This window comes from Salvelinus alpinus, chromosome 29 (assembly GCF_045679555.1).
Source record: "Salvelinus alpinus chromosome 29, SLU_Salpinus.1, whole genome shotgun sequence".
Taxonomy (NCBI): domain Eukaryota; kingdom Metazoa; phylum Chordata; class Actinopteri; order Salmoniformes; family Salmonidae; genus Salvelinus; species Salvelinus alpinus.
In genome coordinates this window covers 41,228,098-41,246,932 of record NC_092114.1, presented here as the reverse complement: position 1 = coordinate 41,246,932, position 18,835 = coordinate 41,228,098, and the positions used below count along the sequence as shown (strand labels likewise).

General features: G+C 41.2%; 2 protein-coding genes across 2 annotated transcripts in view; both read right to left on the bottom strand.

Moving 5' to 3' along the window:
• Positions 1 to 2: 2 nt before the first annotated feature.
• On the bottom strand, positions 3 to 16,856 carry LOC139558912 (golgin subfamily B member 1-like; the record flags this gene model as incomplete). Its single annotated transcript, XM_071374418.1, has 1 exon — positions 3 to 16,856. A coding segment is annotated over exon 1 (16,854 nt), but the record flags the coding sequence as incomplete, so codon positions are not given.
• LOC139559018 (golgin subfamily A member 6-like protein 22) overlaps positions 16,142 to 18,835 on the bottom strand; it is a 3,270-nt gene continuing 576 nt past the window's right edge. Inside the window, exon 1 of the mRNA XM_071374639.1 lies at positions 16,142 to 18,835. This exon is cut by the window's right edge and continues 576 nt beyond it. Coding sequence (XP_071230740.1) covers positions 17,123 to 18,835 — 1,713 coding nt within the window. The 3' untranslated portion in view covers positions 16,142 to 17,122.

The window sequence follows — 18,835 nt, the reverse complement described above, 5'->3', positions numbered from 1 at the left end:
CCCTGGGTTTCAGACTTCATCAGATCAAACTCATCTCTCTCTTTCATAGTCAATCCCTTTTTCCTCTCAAAGGCTTCTTTTTCCTTCTGTATCTCCTCCTTTACATCTTCAAGTTGTTGTCTTTCCTTCGTGAGCTGTTCCTTCCAGTCATTTTCCATAGGCTCGGTCTGTGCTTCTGCTTCAGCCTTCAAGCTCGTCAAGTCTTCCCTTTGTCTTTTCATCAGTTCAAGACTGATATCCAATTCCTCTTTCTCCTTACTTATCTTACCTCGCCTCTCTTCCAACTGATCTTTTTCTTTCAGTGTTTCATCCTTCCTGTCTTTCACTTCCTTCTTCTCTCTATCTAGTTCTTCACGCATTTTTTCCAACTCAAGCAATTTTGCATTCACTTGGTTCTTTTCACTGTCAATTTCATCTCTAAGTCTTTTGATTTCATAACTGTCCTGCTTTAAGTTGTCCATCTTCCTTCCTATTTCTTCCCGCATTCGATCCTCTTCCTCTTCGAGTCTAGCCATCTTCTTTTCCATGTTCTCCTTTTCTCTCACCATTTCTGCCTCTTTCACTCTCAGTTCACCCATTGAGCTTTCTATCATTTCCTTGTCATTATCCACCTCTAGCAACTGTTTTTTCATGTCCATCGTCATTTGTTCCAAATGTTCTTTCTCTTTCCTTTGGTCTTCCATGTGAGATTCTGTCTCCTCTCTCTGTTGCTGTGTCTCATTCCTCATTTGTTCCAGCTCCTCTCTCTCCTTTGTTAGCACATCCCGACTTTCTTCGATGTCTTGTTTCTCTCTTTCAATCTTGTCATTCATGAGTTCCAGTTCGTTCTGCTTTTGTTTGTTCTTTTCCATGAAACCCACCATTTCTTCCCTTTGTTTTTGAGTTTGGATAGCCAGTTCTTCAACCTTCCCCCTCTCCCGTCTTGTCTCATCCATGACCTGATTTATGTCTTCAGACCGTCTTTCTAACTCAGCTTTGATCTGATCCAGCTTTTCCTTCTCCACACGAATGTCTTGTTTGTTTTGTTCCATTTCCTCCAATTGTCCCTGGGTTTCAGACTTCATCAGATCAAACTCATCTCTCTCTTTCATAGTCAATCCCTTTTCTCTCTCAAAGGCTTCTTTTTCCTTCTGTATCTCCTCCTTTACATCTTCAAGTTGTTGTCTTTCCTTCGTGAGCTGTTCCTTCCAGTCATTTTCCATAGGCTCGGTCTGTGCTTCTGCTTCAGCCTTCAAGCTCGTCAAGTCTTCCCTTTGTCTTTTCATCAGTTCAAGACTGATATCCAATTCCTCTTTCTCCTTACTTATCTTACCTCGCCTCTCTTCCAACTGATCTTTTTCTTTCAGTGTTTCATCCTTCCTGTCTTTCACTTCCTTCTTCTCTCTATCTAGTTCTTCACGCATTTTTTCACACTCAAGCAATTTTGCATTCACTTGGTTCTTTTCACTGTCAATTTCATCTCTAAGTCTTTTGATTTCATAACTGTCCTGCTTTAAGTTGTCCATCTTCCTTCCTATTTCTTCCCGCATTCGATCCTCTTCCTCTTCGAGTCTAGCCATCTTCTTTTCCATGTTCTCCTTTTCTCTCACCATTTCTGCCTCTTTCACTCTCAGTTCACCCATTGAGCTTTCTATCATTTCCTTGTCATTATCCACCTCTAGCAACTGTTTTTTCATGTCCATCGTCATTTGTTCCAAATGTTCTTTCTCTTTCCTTTGGTCTTCCATGTGAGATTCTGTCTCCTCTCTCTGTTGCTGTGTCTCATTCCTCATTTGTTCCAGCTCCTCTCTCTCCTTTGTTAGCACATCCCGACTTTCTTCGATGTCTTGTTTCTCTCTTTCAATCTTGTCATTCATGAGTTCCAGTTCGTTCTGCTTTTGTTTGTTCTTTTCCATGAAACCCACCATTTCTTCCCTTTGTTTTTGAGTTTGGATAGCCAGTTCTTCAACCTTCCCCCTCTCCCGTCTTGTCTCATCCATGACCTGATTTATGTCTTCAGACCGTCTTTCTAACTCAGCTTTAATCTGATCCAGCTTTTCCTTCTCCACACGAATGTCTTGTTTGTTTTGTTCCATTTCCTCCAACTGTCCCTGGGTTTCAGACTTCATCAGATCAAACTCATCTCTCTCTTTCATAGTCAATCCCTTTTCTCTCTCAAAGGCTTCTTTTTCCTTCTGTATCTCCTCCTTTACATCTTCAAGTTGTTGTCTTTCCTTCGTGAGCTGTTCCTTCCAGTCATTTTCCATAGGTTCGGTCTGTGCTTCTGCTTCAGCCTTCAAGCTCGTCAAGTCTTCCCTTTGTCTTTTCATCAGTTCAAGACTGATATCCAATTCCTCTTTCTCCTTACTTATCGTACCTCGCCTCTCTTCCAACTGATCTTTTTCTTTCAGTGTTTCATCCTTCCTGTCTTTCACTTCCTTCTTCTCTCTATCTAGTTCTTCACGCATTTTTTCCAACTCAAGCAATTTTGCATTCAGTTGGTTCTTTTCACTGTCAATTTCATCTCTAAGTCTTTTGATTTCATAACTGTCCTGCTTTAAGTTGTCCATCTTCCTTCCTATTTCTTCCCGCATTCGATCCTCTTCCTCTTCGAGTCTAGCCATCTTCTTTTCCATGTTCTCCTTTTCTCTCACCATTTCTGCCTCTTTCACTCTCAGTTCACCCATTGAGTTTTCTATCATTTCCTTGTCATTATCCACCTCTAGCAACTGTTTTTTCATGTCCATCGTCATTTGTTCCAAATGTTCTTTCTCTTTCCTTTGGTCTTCCATGTGAGATTCTGTCTCCTCTCTCTGTTGCTGTGTCTCATTCCTCATTTGTTCCAGCTCCTCTCTCTCCTTTGTTAGCACATCCCGACTTTCTTCGATGTCTTGTTTCTCTCTTTCAAGCTTGTCATTCATGAGTTCCAGTTCGTTCTGCTTTTGTTTGTTCTTTTCCATGAAACCCACCATTTCTTCCCTTTGTTTTTGAGTTTGGATAGCCAGTTCTTCAACCTTCCCCCTCTCCCGTCTTGTCTCATCCATGACCTGATTTATGTCTTCAGACCGTCTTTCTAACTCAGCTTTAATCTGATCCAGCTTTTCCTTCTCCACACGAATGTCTTGTTTGTTTTGTTCCATTTCCTCCAACTGTCCCTGGGTTTCAGACTTCATCAGATCAAACTCATCTCTCTCTTTCATAGTCAATCCCTTTTTCCTCTCAAAGGCTTCTTTTTCCTTCTGTATCTCCTCCTTTACATCTTCAAGTTGTTGTCTTTCCTTCGTGAGCTGTTCCTTCCAGTCATTTTCCATAGGCTCGGTCTGTGCTTCTGCTTCAGCCTTCAAGCTCGTCAAGTCTTCCCTTTGTCTTTTCATCAGTTCAAGACTGATATCCAATTCCTCTTTCTCCTTACTTATCTTACCTCGCCTCTCTTCCAACTGATCTTTTTCTTTCAGTGTTTCATCCTTCCTGTCTTTCACTTCCTTCTTCTCTCTATCTAGTTCTTCACGCATTTTTTCCAACTCAAGCAATTTTGCATTCACTTGGTTCTTTTCACTGTCAATTTCATCTCTAAGTCTTTTGATTTCATAACTGTCCTGCTTTAAGTTGTCCATCTTCCTTCCTATTTCTTCCCGCATTCGATCCTCTTCCTCTTCGAGTCTAGCCATCTTCTTTTCCATGTTCTCCTTTTCTCTCACCATTTCTGCCTCTTTCACTCTCAGTTCACCCATTGAGCTTTCTATCATTTCCTTGTCATTATCCACCTCTAGCAACTGTTTTTTCATGTCCATCGTCATTTGTTCCAAATGTTCTTTCTCTTTCCTTTGGTCTTCCATGTGAGATTCTGTCTCCTCTCTCTGTTGCTGTGTCTCATTCCTCATTTGTTCCAGCTCCTCTCTCTCCTTTGTTAGCACATCCCGACTTTCTTCGATGTCTTGTTTCTCTCTTTCAATCTTGTCATTCATGAGTTCCAGTTCGTTCTGCTTTTGTTTGTTCTTTTCCATGAAACCCACCATTTCTTCCCTTTGTTTTTGAGTTTGGATAGCCAGTTCTTCAACCTTCCCCCTCTCCCGTCTTGTCTCATCCATGACCTGATTTATGTCTTCAGACCGTCTTTCTAACTCAGCTTTGATCTGATCCAGCTTTTCCTTCTCCACACGAATGTCTTGTTTGTTTTGTTCCATTTCCTCCAATTGTCCCTGGGTTTCAGACTTCATCAGATCAAACTCATATCTCTCTTTCATAGTCAATCCCTTTTTTCTCTCAAAGGCTTCTTTTTCCTTCTGTATCTCCTCCTTTACATCTTCAAGTTGTTGTCTTTCCTTCGTGAGCTGTTCCTTCCAGTCATTTTCCATAGGCTCGGTCTGTGCTTCTGCTTCAGCCTTCAAGCTCGTCAAGTCTTCCCTTTGTCTTTTCATCAGTTCAAGACTGATATCCAATTCCTCTTTCTCCTTACTTATCTTACCTCGCCTCTCTTCCAACTGATCTTTTTCTTTCAGTGTTTCATCCTTCCTGTCTTTCACTTCCTTCTTCTCTCTATCTAGTTCTTCACGCATTTTTTCCAACTCAAGCAATTTTGCATTCACTTGGTTCTTTTCACTGTCAATTTCATCTCTAAGTCTTTTGATTTCATAACTGTCCTGCTTTAAGTTGTCCATCTTCCTTCCTATTTCTTCCCGCATTCGATCCTCTTCCTCTTCGAGTCTAGCCATCTTCTTTTCCATGTTCTCCTTTTCTCTCACCATTTCTGCCTCTTTCACTCTCAGTTCACCCATTGAGCTTTCTATCATTTCCTTGTCATTATCCACCTCTAGCAACTGTTTTTTCATGTCCATCGTCATTTGTTCCAAATGTTCTTTCTCTTTCCTTTGGTCTTCCATGTGAGATTCTGTCTCCTCTCTCTGTTGCTGTGTCTCATTCCTCATTTGTTCCAGCTCCTCTCTCTCCTTTGTTAGCACATCCCGACTTTCTTCGATGTCTTGTTTCTCTCTTTCAATCTTGTCATTCATGAGTTCCAGTTCGTTCTGCTTTTGTTTGTTCTTTTCCATGAAACCCACCATTTCTTCCCTTTGTTTTTGAGTTTGGATAGCCAGTTCTTCAACCTTCCCCCTCTCCCGTCTTGTCTCATCCATGACCTGATTTATGTCTTCAGACCGTCTTTCTAACTCAGCTTTGATCTGATCCAGCTTTTCCTTCTCCACACGAATGTCTTGTTTGTTTTGTTCCATTTCCTCCAATTGTCCCTGGGTTTCAGACTTCATCAGATCAAACTCATCTCTCTCTTTCATAGTCAATCCCTTTTTTCTCTCAAAGGCTTCTTTTTCCTTCTGTATCTCCTCCTTTACATCTTCAAGTTGTTGTCTTTCCTTCGTGAGCTGTTCCTTCCAGTCATTTTCCATAGGTTCGGTCTGTGCTTCTGCTTCAGCCTTCAAGCTCGTCAAGTCTTCCCTTTGTCTTTTCATCAGTTCAAGACTGATATCCAATTCCTCTTTCTCCTTACTTATCGTACCTCGCCTCTCTTCCAACTGATCTTTTTCTTTCAGTGTTTCATCCTTCCTGTCTTTCACTTCCTTCTTCTCTCTATCTAGTTCTTCACGCATTTTTTCACACTCAAGCAATTTTGCATTCAGTTGGTTCTTTTCACTGTCAATTTCATCTCTAAGTCTTTTGATTTCATAACTGTTCTGCTTTAAGTTGTCCATCTTCCTTCCTATTTCTTCCCGCATTCGATCCTCTTCCTCTTCGAGTCTAGCCATCTTCTTTTCCATGTTCTCCTTTTCTCTCACCATTTCTGCCTCTTTCACTCTCAGTTCACCCATTGAGTTTTCTATCATTTCCTTGTCATTATCCACCTCTAGCAACTGTTTTTTCATGTCCATCGTCATTTGTTCCAAATGTTCTTTCTCTTTCCTTTGGTCTTCCATGTGAGATTCTGTCTCCTCTCTCTGTTGCTGTGTCTCATTCCTCATTTGTTCCAGCTCCTCTCTCTCCTTTGTTAGCACATCCCGACTTTCTTCGATGTCTTGTTTCTCTCTTTCAATCTTGTCATTCATGAGTTCCAGTTCGTTCTGCTTTTGTTTGTTCTTTTCCATGAAACCCACCATTTCTTCCCTTTGTTTTTGAGTTTGGATAGCCAGTTCTTCAACCTTCCCCCTCTCCCGTCTTGTCTCATCCATGACCTGATTTATGTCTTCAGACCGTCTTTCTAACTCAGCTTTAATCTGATCCAGCTTTTCCTTCTCCACACGAATGTCTTGTTTGTTTTGTTCCATTTCCTCCAACTGTCCCTGGGTTTCAGACTTCATCAGATCAAACTCATCTCTCTCTTTCATAGTCAATCCCTTTTTCCTCTCAAAGGCTTCTTTTTCCTTCTGTATCTCCTCCTTTACATCTTCAAGTTGTTGTCTTTCCTTCGTGAGCTGTTCCTTCCAGTCATTTTCCATAGGCTCGGTCTGTGCTTCTGCTTCAGCCTTCAAGCTCGTCAAGTCTTCCCTTTGTCTTTTCATCAGTTCAAGACTGATATCCAATTCCTCTTTCTCCTTACTTATCTTACCTCGCCTCTCTTCCAACTGATCTTTTTCTTTCAGTGTTTCATCCTTCCTGTCTTTCACTTCCTTCTTCTCTCTATCTAGTTCTTCACGCATTTTTTCCAACTCAAGCAATTTTGCATTCACTTGGTTCTTTTCACTGTCAATTTCATCTCTAAGTCTTTTGATTTCATAACTGTCCTGCTTTAAGTTGTCCATCTTCCTTCCTATTTCTTCCCGCATTCGATCCTCTTCCTCTTCGAGTCTAGCCATCTTCTTTTCCATGTTCTCCTTTTCTCTCACCATTTCTGCCTCTTTCACTCTCAGTTCACCCATTGAGCTTTCTATCATTTCCTTGTCATTATCCACCTCTAGCAACTGTTTTTTCATGTCCATCGTCATTTGTTCCAAATGTTCTTTCTCTTTCCTTTGGTCTTCCATGTGAGATTCTGTCTCCTCTCTCTGTTGCTGTGTCTCATTCCTCATTTGTTCCAGCTCCTCTCTCTCCTTTGTTAGCACATCCCGACTTTCTTCGATGTCTTGTTTCTCTCTTTCAATCTTGTCATTCATGAGTTCCAGTTCGTTCTGCTTTTGTTTGTTCTTTTCCATGAAACCCACCATTTCTTCCCTTTGTTTTTGAGTTTGGATAGCCAGTTCTTCAACCTTCCCCCTCTCCCGTCTTGTCTCATCCATGACCTGATTTATGTCTTCAGACCGTCTTTCTAACTCAGCTTTGATCTGATCCAGCTTTTCCTTCTCCACACGAATGTCTTGTTTGTTTTGTTCCATTTCCTCCAATTGTCCCTGGGTTTCAGACTTCATCAGATCAAACTCATATCTCTCTTTCATAGTCAATCCCTTTTTTCTCTCAAAGGCTTCTTTTTCCTTCTGTATCTCCTCTTTTACATCTTCAAGTTGTTGTCTTTCCTTCGTGAGCTGTTCCTTCCAGTCATTTTCCATAGGCTCGGTCTGTGCTTCTGCTTCAGCCTTCAAGCTCGTCAAGTCTTCCCTTTGTCTTTTCATCAGTTCAAGACTGATATCCAATTCCTCTTTCTCCTTACTTATCTTACCTCGCCTCTCTTCCAACTGATCTTTTTCTTTCAGTGTTTCATCCTTCCTGTCTTTCACTTCCTTCTTCTCTCTATCTAGTTCTTCACGCATTTTTTCCAACTCAAGCAATTTTGCATTCACTTGGTTCTTTTCACTGTCAATTTCATCTCTAAGTCTTTTGATTTCATAACTGTCCTGCTTTAAGTTGTCCATCTTCCTTCCTATTTCTTCCCGCATTCGATCCTCTTCCTCTTCGAGTCTAGCCATCTTCTTTTCCATGTTCTCCTTTTCTCTCACCATTTCTGCCTCTTTCACTCTCAGTTCACCCATTGAGCTTTCTATCATTTCCTTGTCATTATCCACCTCTAGCAACTGTTTTTTCATGTCCATCGTCATTTGTTCCAAATGTTCTTTCTCTTTCCTTTGGTCTTCCATGTGAGATTCTGTCTCCTTTCTCTGTTGCTGTGTCTCATTCCTCATTTGTTCCAGCTCCTCTCTCTCCTTTGTTAGCACATCCCGACTTTCTTCGATGTCTTGTTTCTCTCTTTCAATCTTGTCATTCATGAGTTCCAGTTCGTTCTGCTTTTGTTTGTTCTTTTCCATGAAACCCACCATTTCTTCCCTTTGTTTTTGAGTTTGGATAGCCAGTTCTTCAACCTTCCCCCTCTCCCGTCTTGTCTCATCCATGACCTGATTTATGTCTTCAGACCGTCTTTCTAACTCAGCTTTGATCTGATCCAGCTTTTCCTTCTCCACACGAATGTCTTGTTTGTTTTGTTCCATTTCCTCCAATTGTCCCTGGGTTTCAGACTTCATCAGATCAAACTCATCTCTCTCTTTCATAGTCAATCCCTTTTTTCTCTCAAAGGCTTCTTTTTCCTTCTGTATCTCCTCCTTACCATCTTCAAGTTGTTGTCTTTCCTTCGTGAGCTGTTCCTTCCAGTCATTTTCCATAGGCTCGGTCTGTGCTTCTGCTTCAGCCTTCAAGCTCGTCAAGTCTTCCCTTTGTCTTTTCATCAGTTCAAGACTGATATCCAATTCCTCTTTCTCCTTACTTATCTTACCTCGCCTCTCTTCCAACTGATCTTTTTCTTTCAGTGTTTCATCCTTCCTGTCTTTCACTTCCTTCTTCTCTCTATCTAGTTCTTCACGCATTTTTTCCAACTCAAGCAATTTTGCATTCACTTGGTTCTTTTCACTGTCAATTTCATCTCTAAGTCTTTTGATTTCATAACTGTCCTGCTTTAAGTTGTCCATCTTCCTTCCTATTTCTTCCCGCATTCTATCCTCTTCCTCTTCGAGTCTAGCCATCTTCTTTTCCATGTTCTCCTTTTCTCTCACCATTTCTGCCTCTTTCACTCTCAGTTCACCCATTGAGCTTTCTATCATTTCCTTGTCATTATCCACCTCTAGCAACTGTTTTTTCATGTCCATCGTCATTTGTTCCAAATGTTCTTTCTCTTTCCTTTGGTCTTCCATGTGAGATTCTGTCTCCTCTCTCTGTTGCTGTGTCTCATTCCTCATTTGTTCCAGCTCCTCTCTCTCCTTTGTTAGCACATCCCGACTTTCTTCCATGTCTTGTTTCTCTCTTTCAATCTTGTCATTCATGAGTTCCAGTTCGTTCTGCTTTTGTTTGTTCTTTTCCATGAAACCCACCATTTCTTCCCTTTGTTTTTGAGTTTGGATAGCCAGTTCTTCAACCTTCCCCCTCTCCCGTCTTGTCTCATCCATGACCTGATTTATGTCTTCAGACCGTCTTTCTAACTCAGCTTTGATCTGATCCAGCTTTTCCTTCTCCACACGAATGTCTTGTTTGTTTTGTTCCATTTCCTCCAATTGTCCCTGGGTTTCAGACTTCATCAGATCAAACTCATCTCTCTCTTTCATAGTCAATCCTTTTTTTCTCTCAAAGGCTTCTTTTTCCTTCTGTATCTCCTCCTTTACATCTTCAAGTTGTTGTCTTTCCTTCGTGAGCTGTTCCTTCCAGTCATTTTCCATAGGCTCGGTCTGTGCTTCTGCTTCAGCCTTCAAGCTCGTCAAGTCTTCCCTTTGTCTTTTCATCAGTTCAAGACTGATATCCAATTCCTCTTTCTCCTTACTTATCTTACCTCGCCTCTCTTCCAACTGATCTTTTTCTTTCAGTGTTTCATCCTTCCTGTCTTTCACTTCCTTCTTCTCTCTATCTAGTTCTTCACGCATTTTTTCCAACTCAAGCAATTTTGCATTCACTTGGTTCTTTTCACTGTCAATTTCATCTCTAAGTCTTTTGATTTCATAACTGTCCTGCTTTAAGTTGTCCATCTTCCTTCCTATTTCTTCCCGCATTCTATCCTCTTCCTCTTTGAGTCTAGCCATCTTCTTTTCCATGTTCTCCTTTTCTCTCACCATTTCTGCCTCTTTCACTCTCAGTTCACCCATTGAGCTTTCTATCATTTCCTTGTCATTATCCACCTCTAGCAACTGTTTTTTCATGTCCATCGTCATTTGTTCCAAATGTTCTTTCTCTTTCCTTTGGTCTTCCATGTGAGATTCTGTCTCCTCTCTCTGTTGCTGTGTCTCATTCCTCATTTGTTCCAGCTCCTCTCTGTCCTTTGTTAGCACATCCCGACTTTCTTCGATGTCTTGTTTCTCTCTTTCAATCTTGTCATTCATGAGTTCCAGTTCGTTCTGCTTTTGTTTGTTCTTTTCCATGAAACCCACCATTTCTTCCCTTTGTTTTTGAGTTTGGATAGCCAGTTCTTCAACCTTCCCCCTCTCCCGTCTTGTCTCATCCATGACCTGATTTATGTCTTCAGACCGTCTTTCTAACTCAGCTTTGATCTGATCCAGCTTTTCCTTCTCCACACAAATGTCTTGTTTGTTTTGTTCCATTTCCTCCACCTGTCCCTGGGTTTCAGACTTCATCAGATCAAACTCATCTCTCTCTTTCATAGTCAATCCCTTTTTTCTCTCAAAGGCTTCTTTTTCCTTCTGTATCTCCTCCTTACCATCTTCAAGTTGTTGTCTTTCCTTCGTGAGCTGTTCCTTCCAGTCATTTTCCATAGGCTCGGTCTGTGCTTCTGCTTCAGCCTTCAAGCTCGTCAAGTCTTCCCTTTGTCTTTTCATCAGTTCAAGACTGATATCCAATTCCTCTTTCTCCTTACTTATCTTACCTCGCCTCTCTTCCAACTGATCTTTTTCTTTCAGTGTTTCATCCTTCCTGTCTTTCACTTCCTTCTTCTCTCTATCTAGTTCTTCACGCATTTTTTCCAACTCAAGCAATTTTGCATTCACTTGGTTCTTTTCACTGTCAATTTCATCTCTAAGTCTTTTGATTTCATAACTGTCCTGCTTTAAGTTGTCCATCTTCCTTCCTATTTCTTCCCGCATTCTATCCTCTTCCTCTTTGAGTCTAGCCATCTTCTTTTCCATGTTCTCCTTTTCTCTCACCATTTCTGCCTCTTTCACTCTCAGTTCACCCATTGAGCTTTCTATCATTTCCTTGTCATTATCCACCTCTAGCAACTGTTTTTTCATGTCCATCGTCATTTGTTCCAAATGTTCTTTCTCTTTCCTTTGGTCTTCCATGTGAGATTCTGTCTCCTCTCTCTGTTGCTGTGTCTCATTCCTCATTTGTTCCAGCTCCTCTCTCTCCTTTGTTAGCACATCCCGACTTTCTTCGATGTCTTGTTTCTCTCTTTCAATCTTGTCATTCATGAGTTCCAGTTCGTTCTGCTTTTGTTTGTTCTTTTCCATGAAACCCACCATTTCTTCCCTTTGTTTTTGAGTTTGGATAGCCAGTTCTTCAACCTTCCCCCTCTCCCGTCTTGTCTCATCCATGACCTGATTTATGTCTTCAGACCGTCTTTCTAACTCAGCTTTAATCTGATCCAGCTTTTCCTTCTCCACACGAATGTCTTGTTTGTTTTGTTCCATTTCCTCCAACTGTCCCTGGGTTTCAGACTTCATCAGATCAAACTCATCTCTCTCTTTCATAGTCAATCCCTTTTTTCTCTCAAAGGCTTCTTTTTCCTTCTGTATCTCCTCCTTTACATCTTCAAGTTGTTGTCTTTCCTTCGTGAGCTGTTCCTTCCAGTCATTTTCCATAGGCTCGGTCTGTGCTTCTGCTTCAGCCTTCAAGCTCGTCAAGTCTTCCCTTTGTCTTTTCATCAGTTCAAGACTGATATCCAATTCCTCTTTCTCCTTACTTATCTTACCTCGCCTCTCTTCCAACTGATCTTTTTCTTTCAGTGTTTCATCCTTCCTGTCTTTCACTTCCTTCTTCTCTCTATCTAGTTCTTCACGCATTTTTTCCAACTCAAGCAATTTTGCATTCACTTGGTTCTTTTCACTGTCAATTTCATCTCTAAGTCTTTTGATTTCATAACTGTCCTGCTTTAAGTTGTCCATCTTCCTTCCTATTTCTTCCCGCATTCGATCCTCTTCCTCTTCGAGTCTAGCCATCTTCTTTTCCATGTTCTCCTTTTCTCGCACCATTTCTGCCTCTTTCACTCTCAGTTCACCCATTGAGCTTTCTATCATTTCCTTGTCATTATCCACCTCTAGCAACTGTTTTTTCATGTCCATCGTCATTTGTTCCAAATGTTCTTTCTCTTTCCTTTGGTCTTCCATGTGAGATTCTGTCTCCTCTCTCTGTTGCTGTGTCTCATTCCTCATTTGTTCCAGCTCCTCTCTCTCCTTTGTTAGCACATCCCGACTTTCTTCGATGTCTTGTTTCTCTCTTTCAATCTTGTCATTCATGAGTTCCAGTTCGTTCTGCTTTTGTTTGTTCTTTTCCATGAAACCCACCATTTCTTCCCTTTGTTTTTGAGTTTGGATAGCCAGTTCTTCAACCTTCCCCCTCTCCCGTCTTGTCTCATCCATGACCTGATTTATGTCTTCAGACCGTCTTTCTAACTCAGCTTTGATCTGATCCAGCTTTTCCTTCTCCACACGAATGTCTTGTTTGTTTTGTTCCATTTCCTCCAATTGTCCCTGGGTTTCAGACTTCATCAGATCAAACTCATCTCTCTCTTTCATAGTCAATCCCTTTTTTCTCTCAAAGGCTTCTTTTTCCTTCTGTATCTCCTCCTTTACATCTTCAAGTTGTTGTCTTTCCTTCGTGAGCTGTTCCTTCCAGTCATTTTCCATAGGCTCGGTCTGTGCTTCTGCTTCAGCCTTCAAGCTCGTCAAGTCTTCCCTTTGTCTTTTCATCAGTTCAAGACTGATATCCAATTCCTCTTTCTCCTTACTTATCTTACCTCGCCTCTCTTCCAACTGATCTTTTTCTTTCAGTGTTTCATCCTTCCTGTCTTTCACTTCCTTCTTCTCTCTATCTAGTTCTTCACGCATTTTTTCCAACTCAAGCAATTTTGCATTCACTTGGTTCTTTTCACTGTCAATTTCATCTCTAAGTCTTTTGATTTCATAACTGTCCTGCTTTAAGTTGTCCATCTTCCTTCCTATTTCTTCCCGCATTCGATCCTCTTCCTCTTCGAGTCTAGCCATCTTCTTTTCCATGTTCTCCTTTTCTCGCACCATTTCTGCCTCTTTCACTCTCAGTTCACCCATTGAGCTTTCTATCATTTCCTTGTCATTATCCACCTCTAGCAACTGTTTTTTCATGTCCATCGTCATTTGTTCCAAATGTTCTTTCTCTTTCCTTTGGTCTTCCATGTGAGATTCTGTCTCCTCTCTCTGTTGCTGTGTCTCATTCCTCATTTGTTCCAGCTCCTCTCTCTCCTTTGTTAGCACATCCCGACTTTCTTCGATGTCTTGTTTCTCTCTTTCAATCTTGTCATTCATGAGTTCCAGTTCGTTCTGCTTTTGTTTGTTCTTTTCCATGAAACCCACCATTTCTTCCCTTTGTTTTTGAGTTTGGATAGCCAGTTCTTCAACCTTCCCCCTCTCCCGTCTTGTCTCATCCATGACCTGATTTATGTCTTCAGACCGTCTTTCTAACTCAGCTTTGATCTGATCCAGCTTTTCCTTCTCCACACGAATGTCTTGTTTGTTTTGTTCCATTTCCTCCAATTGTCCCTGGGTTTCAGACTTCATCAGATCAAACTCATCTCTCTCTTTCATAGTCAATCCCTTTTTTCTCTCAAAGGCTTCTTTTTCCTTCTGTATCTCCTCCTTTACATCTTCAAGTTGTTGTCTTTCCTTCGTGAGCTGTTCCTTCCAGTCATTTTCCATAGGCTCGGTCTGTGCTTCTGCTTCAGCCTTCAAGCTCGTCAAGTCTTCCCTTTGTCTTTTCATCAGTTCAAGACTGATATCCAATTCCTCTTTCTCCTTACTTATCTTACCTCGCCTCTCTTCCAACTGATCTTTTTCTTTCAGTGTTTCATCCTTCCTGTCTTTCACTTCCTTCTTCTCTCTATCTAGTTCTTCACGCATTTTTTCCAACTCAAGCAATTTTGCATTCACTTGGTTCTTTTCACTGTCAATTTCATCTCTAAGTCTTTTGATTTCATAACTGTCCTGCTTTAAGTTGTCCATCTTCCTTCCTATTTCTTCCCGCATTCGATCCTCTTCCTCTTCGAGTCTAGCCATCTTCTTTTCCATGTTCTCCTTTTCTCTCACCATTTCTGCCTCTTTCACTCTCAGTTCACCCATTGAGCTTTCTATCATTTCCTTGTCATTATCCACCTCTAGCAACTGTTTTTTCATGTCCATCGTCATTTGTTCCAAATGTTCTTTCTCTTTCCTTTGGTCTTCCATGTGAGATTCTGTCTCCTCTCTCTGTTGCTGTGTCTCATTCCTCATTTGTTCCAGCTCCTCTCTCTCCTTTGTTAGCACATCCCGACTTTCTTCAATGTCTTGTTTCTCTCTTTCAATCTTGTCATTCATGAGTTCCAGTTCGTTCTGCTTTTGTTTGTTCTTTTCCATGAAACCCACCATTTCTTCCCTTTGTTTTTGAGTTTGGATAGCCAGTTCTTCAACCTTCCCCCTCTCCCGTCTTGTCTCATCCATGACCTGATTTATGTCTTCAGACCGTCTTTCTAACTCAGCTTTGATCTGATCCAGCTTTTCCTTCTCCACACGAATGTCTTGTTTGTTTTGTTCCATTTCCTCCAATTGTCCCTGGGTTTCAGACTTCATCAGATCAAACTCATCTCTCTCTTTCATAGTCAATCCCTTTTTTCTCTCAAAGGCTTCTTTTTCCTTCTGTATCTCCTCCTTACCATCTTCAAGTTGTTGTCTTTCCTTCGTGAGCTGTTCCTTCCAGTCATTTTCCATAGGCTCGGTCTGTGCTTCTGCTTCAGCCTTCAAGCTCGTCAAGTCTTCCCTTTGTCTTTTCATCAGTTCAAGACTGATATCCAATTCCTCTTTCTCCTTACTTATCTTACCTCGCCTCTCTTCCAACTGATCTTTTTCTTTCAGTGTTTCATCCTTCCTGTCTTTCACTTCCTTCTTCTCTCTATCTAGTTCTTCACGCATTTTTTCCAACTCAAGCAATTTTGCATTCACTTGGTTCTTTTCACTGTCAATTTCATCTCTAAGTCTTTTGATTTTCTTACTGTCCTGCTTTAAGTTGTCCATCTTCCTTCCTATTTCTTCCCGCATTCGATCTTCTTCCTCTTTGAGTCTAGCCATCTTCTTTTCCATGTTCTCCTTTTCTCTCACCATTTCTGCCTCTTTCACTCTCAGTTCACCCATTGAGCTTTCTATCATTTCCTTGTCATTATCCACCTCTAGCAACTGTTTTTTCATGTCCATCGTCATTTGTTCCAAATGTTCTTTCTCTTTCCTTTGGTCTTCCATGTGAGATTCTGTCTCCTCTCTCTGTTGCTGTGTCTCATTCCTCATTTGTTCCAGCTCCTCTCTCTCCTTTGTTAGCACATCCCGACTTTCTTCGATGTCTTGTTTCTCTCTTTCAATCTTGTCATTCATGAGTTCCAGTTCGTTCTGCTTTTGTTTGTTCTTTTCCATGAAACCCACCATTTCTTCCCTTTGTTTTTGAGTTTGGATAGCCAGTTCTTCAACCTTCCCCCTCTCCCGTCTTGTCTCATCCATGACCTGATTTATGTCTTCAGACCGTCTTTCTAACTCAGCTTTGATCTGATCCAGCTTTTCCTTCTCCACACGAATGTCTTGTTTGTTTTGTTCCATTTCCTCCAACTGTCCCTGGGTTTCAGACTTCATCAGATCAAACTCATCTCTCTCTTTCATAGTCAATCCCTTTTTTCTCTCAAAGGCTTCTTTTTCCTTCTGTATCTCCTCCTTTACATCTTCAAGTTGTTGTCTTTCCTTCGTGAGCTGTTCCTTCCAGTCATTTTCCATAGGCTCGGTCTGTGCTTCTGCTTCAGCCTTCAAGCTCGTCAAGTCTTCCCTTTGTCTTTTCATCAGTTCAAGACTGATATCCAATTCCTCTTTCTCCTTACTTATCTTACCTCGCCTCTCTTCCAACTGATCTTTTTCTTTCAGTGTTTCATCCTTCCTGTCTTTCACTTCCTTCTTCTCTCTATCTAGTTCTTCACGCATTTTTTCCAACTCAAGCAATTTTGCATTCACTTGGTTCTTTTCACTGTCAATTTCATCTCTAAGTCTTTTGATTTCATAACTGTCCTGCTTTAAGTTGTCCAATCTCCTTCCTATTTCTTCCCGCATTCGATCCTCTTCCTCTTCGAGTCTAGCCATCTTCTTTTCCATGTTCTCCTTTTCTCTCACCATTTCTGCCTCTTTCACTCTCAGTTCACCCATTGAGCTTTCTATCATTTCCTTGTCATTATCCACCTCTAGCAACTGTTTTTTCATGTCCATCGTCATTTGTTCCAAATGTTCTTTCTCTTTCCTTTGGTCTTCCATGTGAGATTCTGTCTCCTCTCTCTGTTGCTGTGTCTCATTCCTCATTTGTTCCAGCTCCTCTCTCTCCTTTGTTAGCACATCCCGACTTTCTTCGATGTCTTGTTTCTCTCTTTCAATCTTGTCATTCATGAGTTCCAGTTCGTTCTGCTTTTGTTTGTTCTTTTCCATGAAACCCACCATTTCTTCCCTTTGTTTTTGAGTTTGGATAGCCAGTTCTTCAACCTTCCCCCTCTCCCGTCTTGTCTCATCCATGACCTGATTTATGTCTTCAGACCGTCTTTCTAACTCAGCTTTGATCTGATCCAGCTTTTCCTTCTCCACACGAATGTCTTGTTTGTTTTGTTCCATTTCCTCCAATTGTCCCTGGGTTTCAGACTTCATCAGATCAAACTCATCTCTCTCTTTCATAGTCAATCCCTTTTTTCTCTCAAAGGCTTCTTTTTCCTTCTGTATCTCCTCCTTTACCATCTTCAAGTTGTTGTCTTTCCTTCGTGAGCTGTTCCTTCCAGTCATTTTCCATAGGCTCGGTCTGTGCTTCTGCTTCAGCCTTCAAGCTCGTCAAGTCTTCCCTTTGTCTTTTCATCAGTTCAAGACTGATATCCAATTCCTCTTTCTCCTTACTTATCTTACCTCGCCTCTCTTCCAACTGATCTTTTTCTTTCAGTGTTTCATCCTTCCTGTCTTTCACTTCCTTCTTCTCTCTATCTAGTTCTTCACGCATTTTTTCCAACTCAAGCAATTTTGCATTCACTTGGTTCTTTTCACTGTCAATTTCATCTCTAAGTCTTTTGATTTTCATTACTGTCCTGCTTTAAGTTGTCCATCTTCCTTCCTATTTCTTCCCGCATTCGATCTTCTTCCTCTTTGAGTCTAGCCATCTTCTTTTCCATGTTCTCCTTTTCTCTCACCATTTCTGCCTCTTTCACTCTCAGTTCACCCATTGAGCTTTCTATCATTTCCTTGTCATTATCCACCTCTAGCAACTGTTTTTTCATGTCCATCGTCATTTGTTCCAAATGTTCTTTCTCTTTCCTTTGGTCTTCCATGTGAGATTCTGTCTCCTCTCTCTGTTGCTGTGTCTCATTCCTCATTTGTTCCAGCTCCTCTCTCTCCTTTGTTAGCACATCCCGACTTTCTTCCATGTCTTGTTTCTCTCTTTCAATCTTGTCATTCATGAGTTCCAGTTCGTTCTGCTTTTGTTTGTTCTTTTCCATGAAACCCACCATTTCTTCCCTTTGTTTTTGAGTTTGGATAGCCAGTTCTTCAACCTTCCCCCTCTCCCGTCTTGTCTCATCCATGACCTGATTTATGTCTTCAGACCGTCTTTCTAACTCAGCTTTGATCTGATCCAGCTTTTCCTTCTCCACACGAATGTCTTGTTTGTTTTGTTCCATTTCCTCCAATTGTCCCTGGGTTTCAGACTTCATCAGATCAAACTCATCTCTCTCTTTCATAGTCAATCCCTTTTTTCTCTCAAAGGCTTCTTTTTCCTTCTGTATCTCCTCCTTTACATCTTCAAGTTGTTGTCTTTCCTTCGTGAGCTGTTCCTTCCAGTCATTTTCCATAGGCTCGGTCTGTGCTTCTGCTTCAGCCTTCAAGCTCGTCAAGTCTTCCCTTTGTCTTTTCATCAGTTCAAGACTGATATCCAATTCCTCTTTCTCCTTACTTATCTTACCTCGCCTCTCTTCCAACTGATCTTTTTCTTTCAGTGTTTCATCCTTCCTGTCTTTCACTTCCTTCTTCTCTCTATCTAGTTCTTCACGCATTTTTTCCAACTCAAGCAATTTTGCATTCACTTGGTTCTTTTCACTGTCAATTTCATCTCTAAGTCTTTTGATTTCATAACTGTCCTGCTTTAAGTTGTCCATCTTCCTTCCTATTTCTTCCCGCATTCGATCCTCTTCCTCTTCGAGTCTAGCCATCTTCTTTTCCATGTTCTCCTTTTCTCGCACCATTTCTGCCTCTTTCACTCTCAGTTCACCCATTGAGCTTTCTATCATTTCCTTGTCATTATCCACCTCTAGCAACTGTTTTTTCATGTCCATCGTCATTTGTTCCAAATGTTCTTTCTCTTTCCTTTGGTCTTCCATGTGAGATTCTGTCTCCTCTCTCTGTTGCTGTGTCTCATTCCTCATTTGTTCCAGCTCCTCTCTCTCCTTTGTTAGCACATCCCGACTTTCTTCGATGTCTTGTTTCTCTCTTTCAATCTTGTCATTCATGAGTTCCAGTTCGTTCTGCTTTTGTTTGTTCTTTTCCATGAAACCCACCATTTCTTCCCTTTGTTTTTGAGTTTGGATAGCCAGTTCTTCAACCTTCCCCCTCTCCCGTCTTGTCTCATCCATGACCTGATTTATGTCTTCAGACCGTCTTTCTAACTCAGCTTTAATCTGATCCAGCTTTTCCTTCTCCACACGAATGTCTTGTTTGTTTTGTTCCATTTCCTCCAACTGTCCCTGGGTTTCAGACTTCATCAGATCAAACTCATCTCTCTC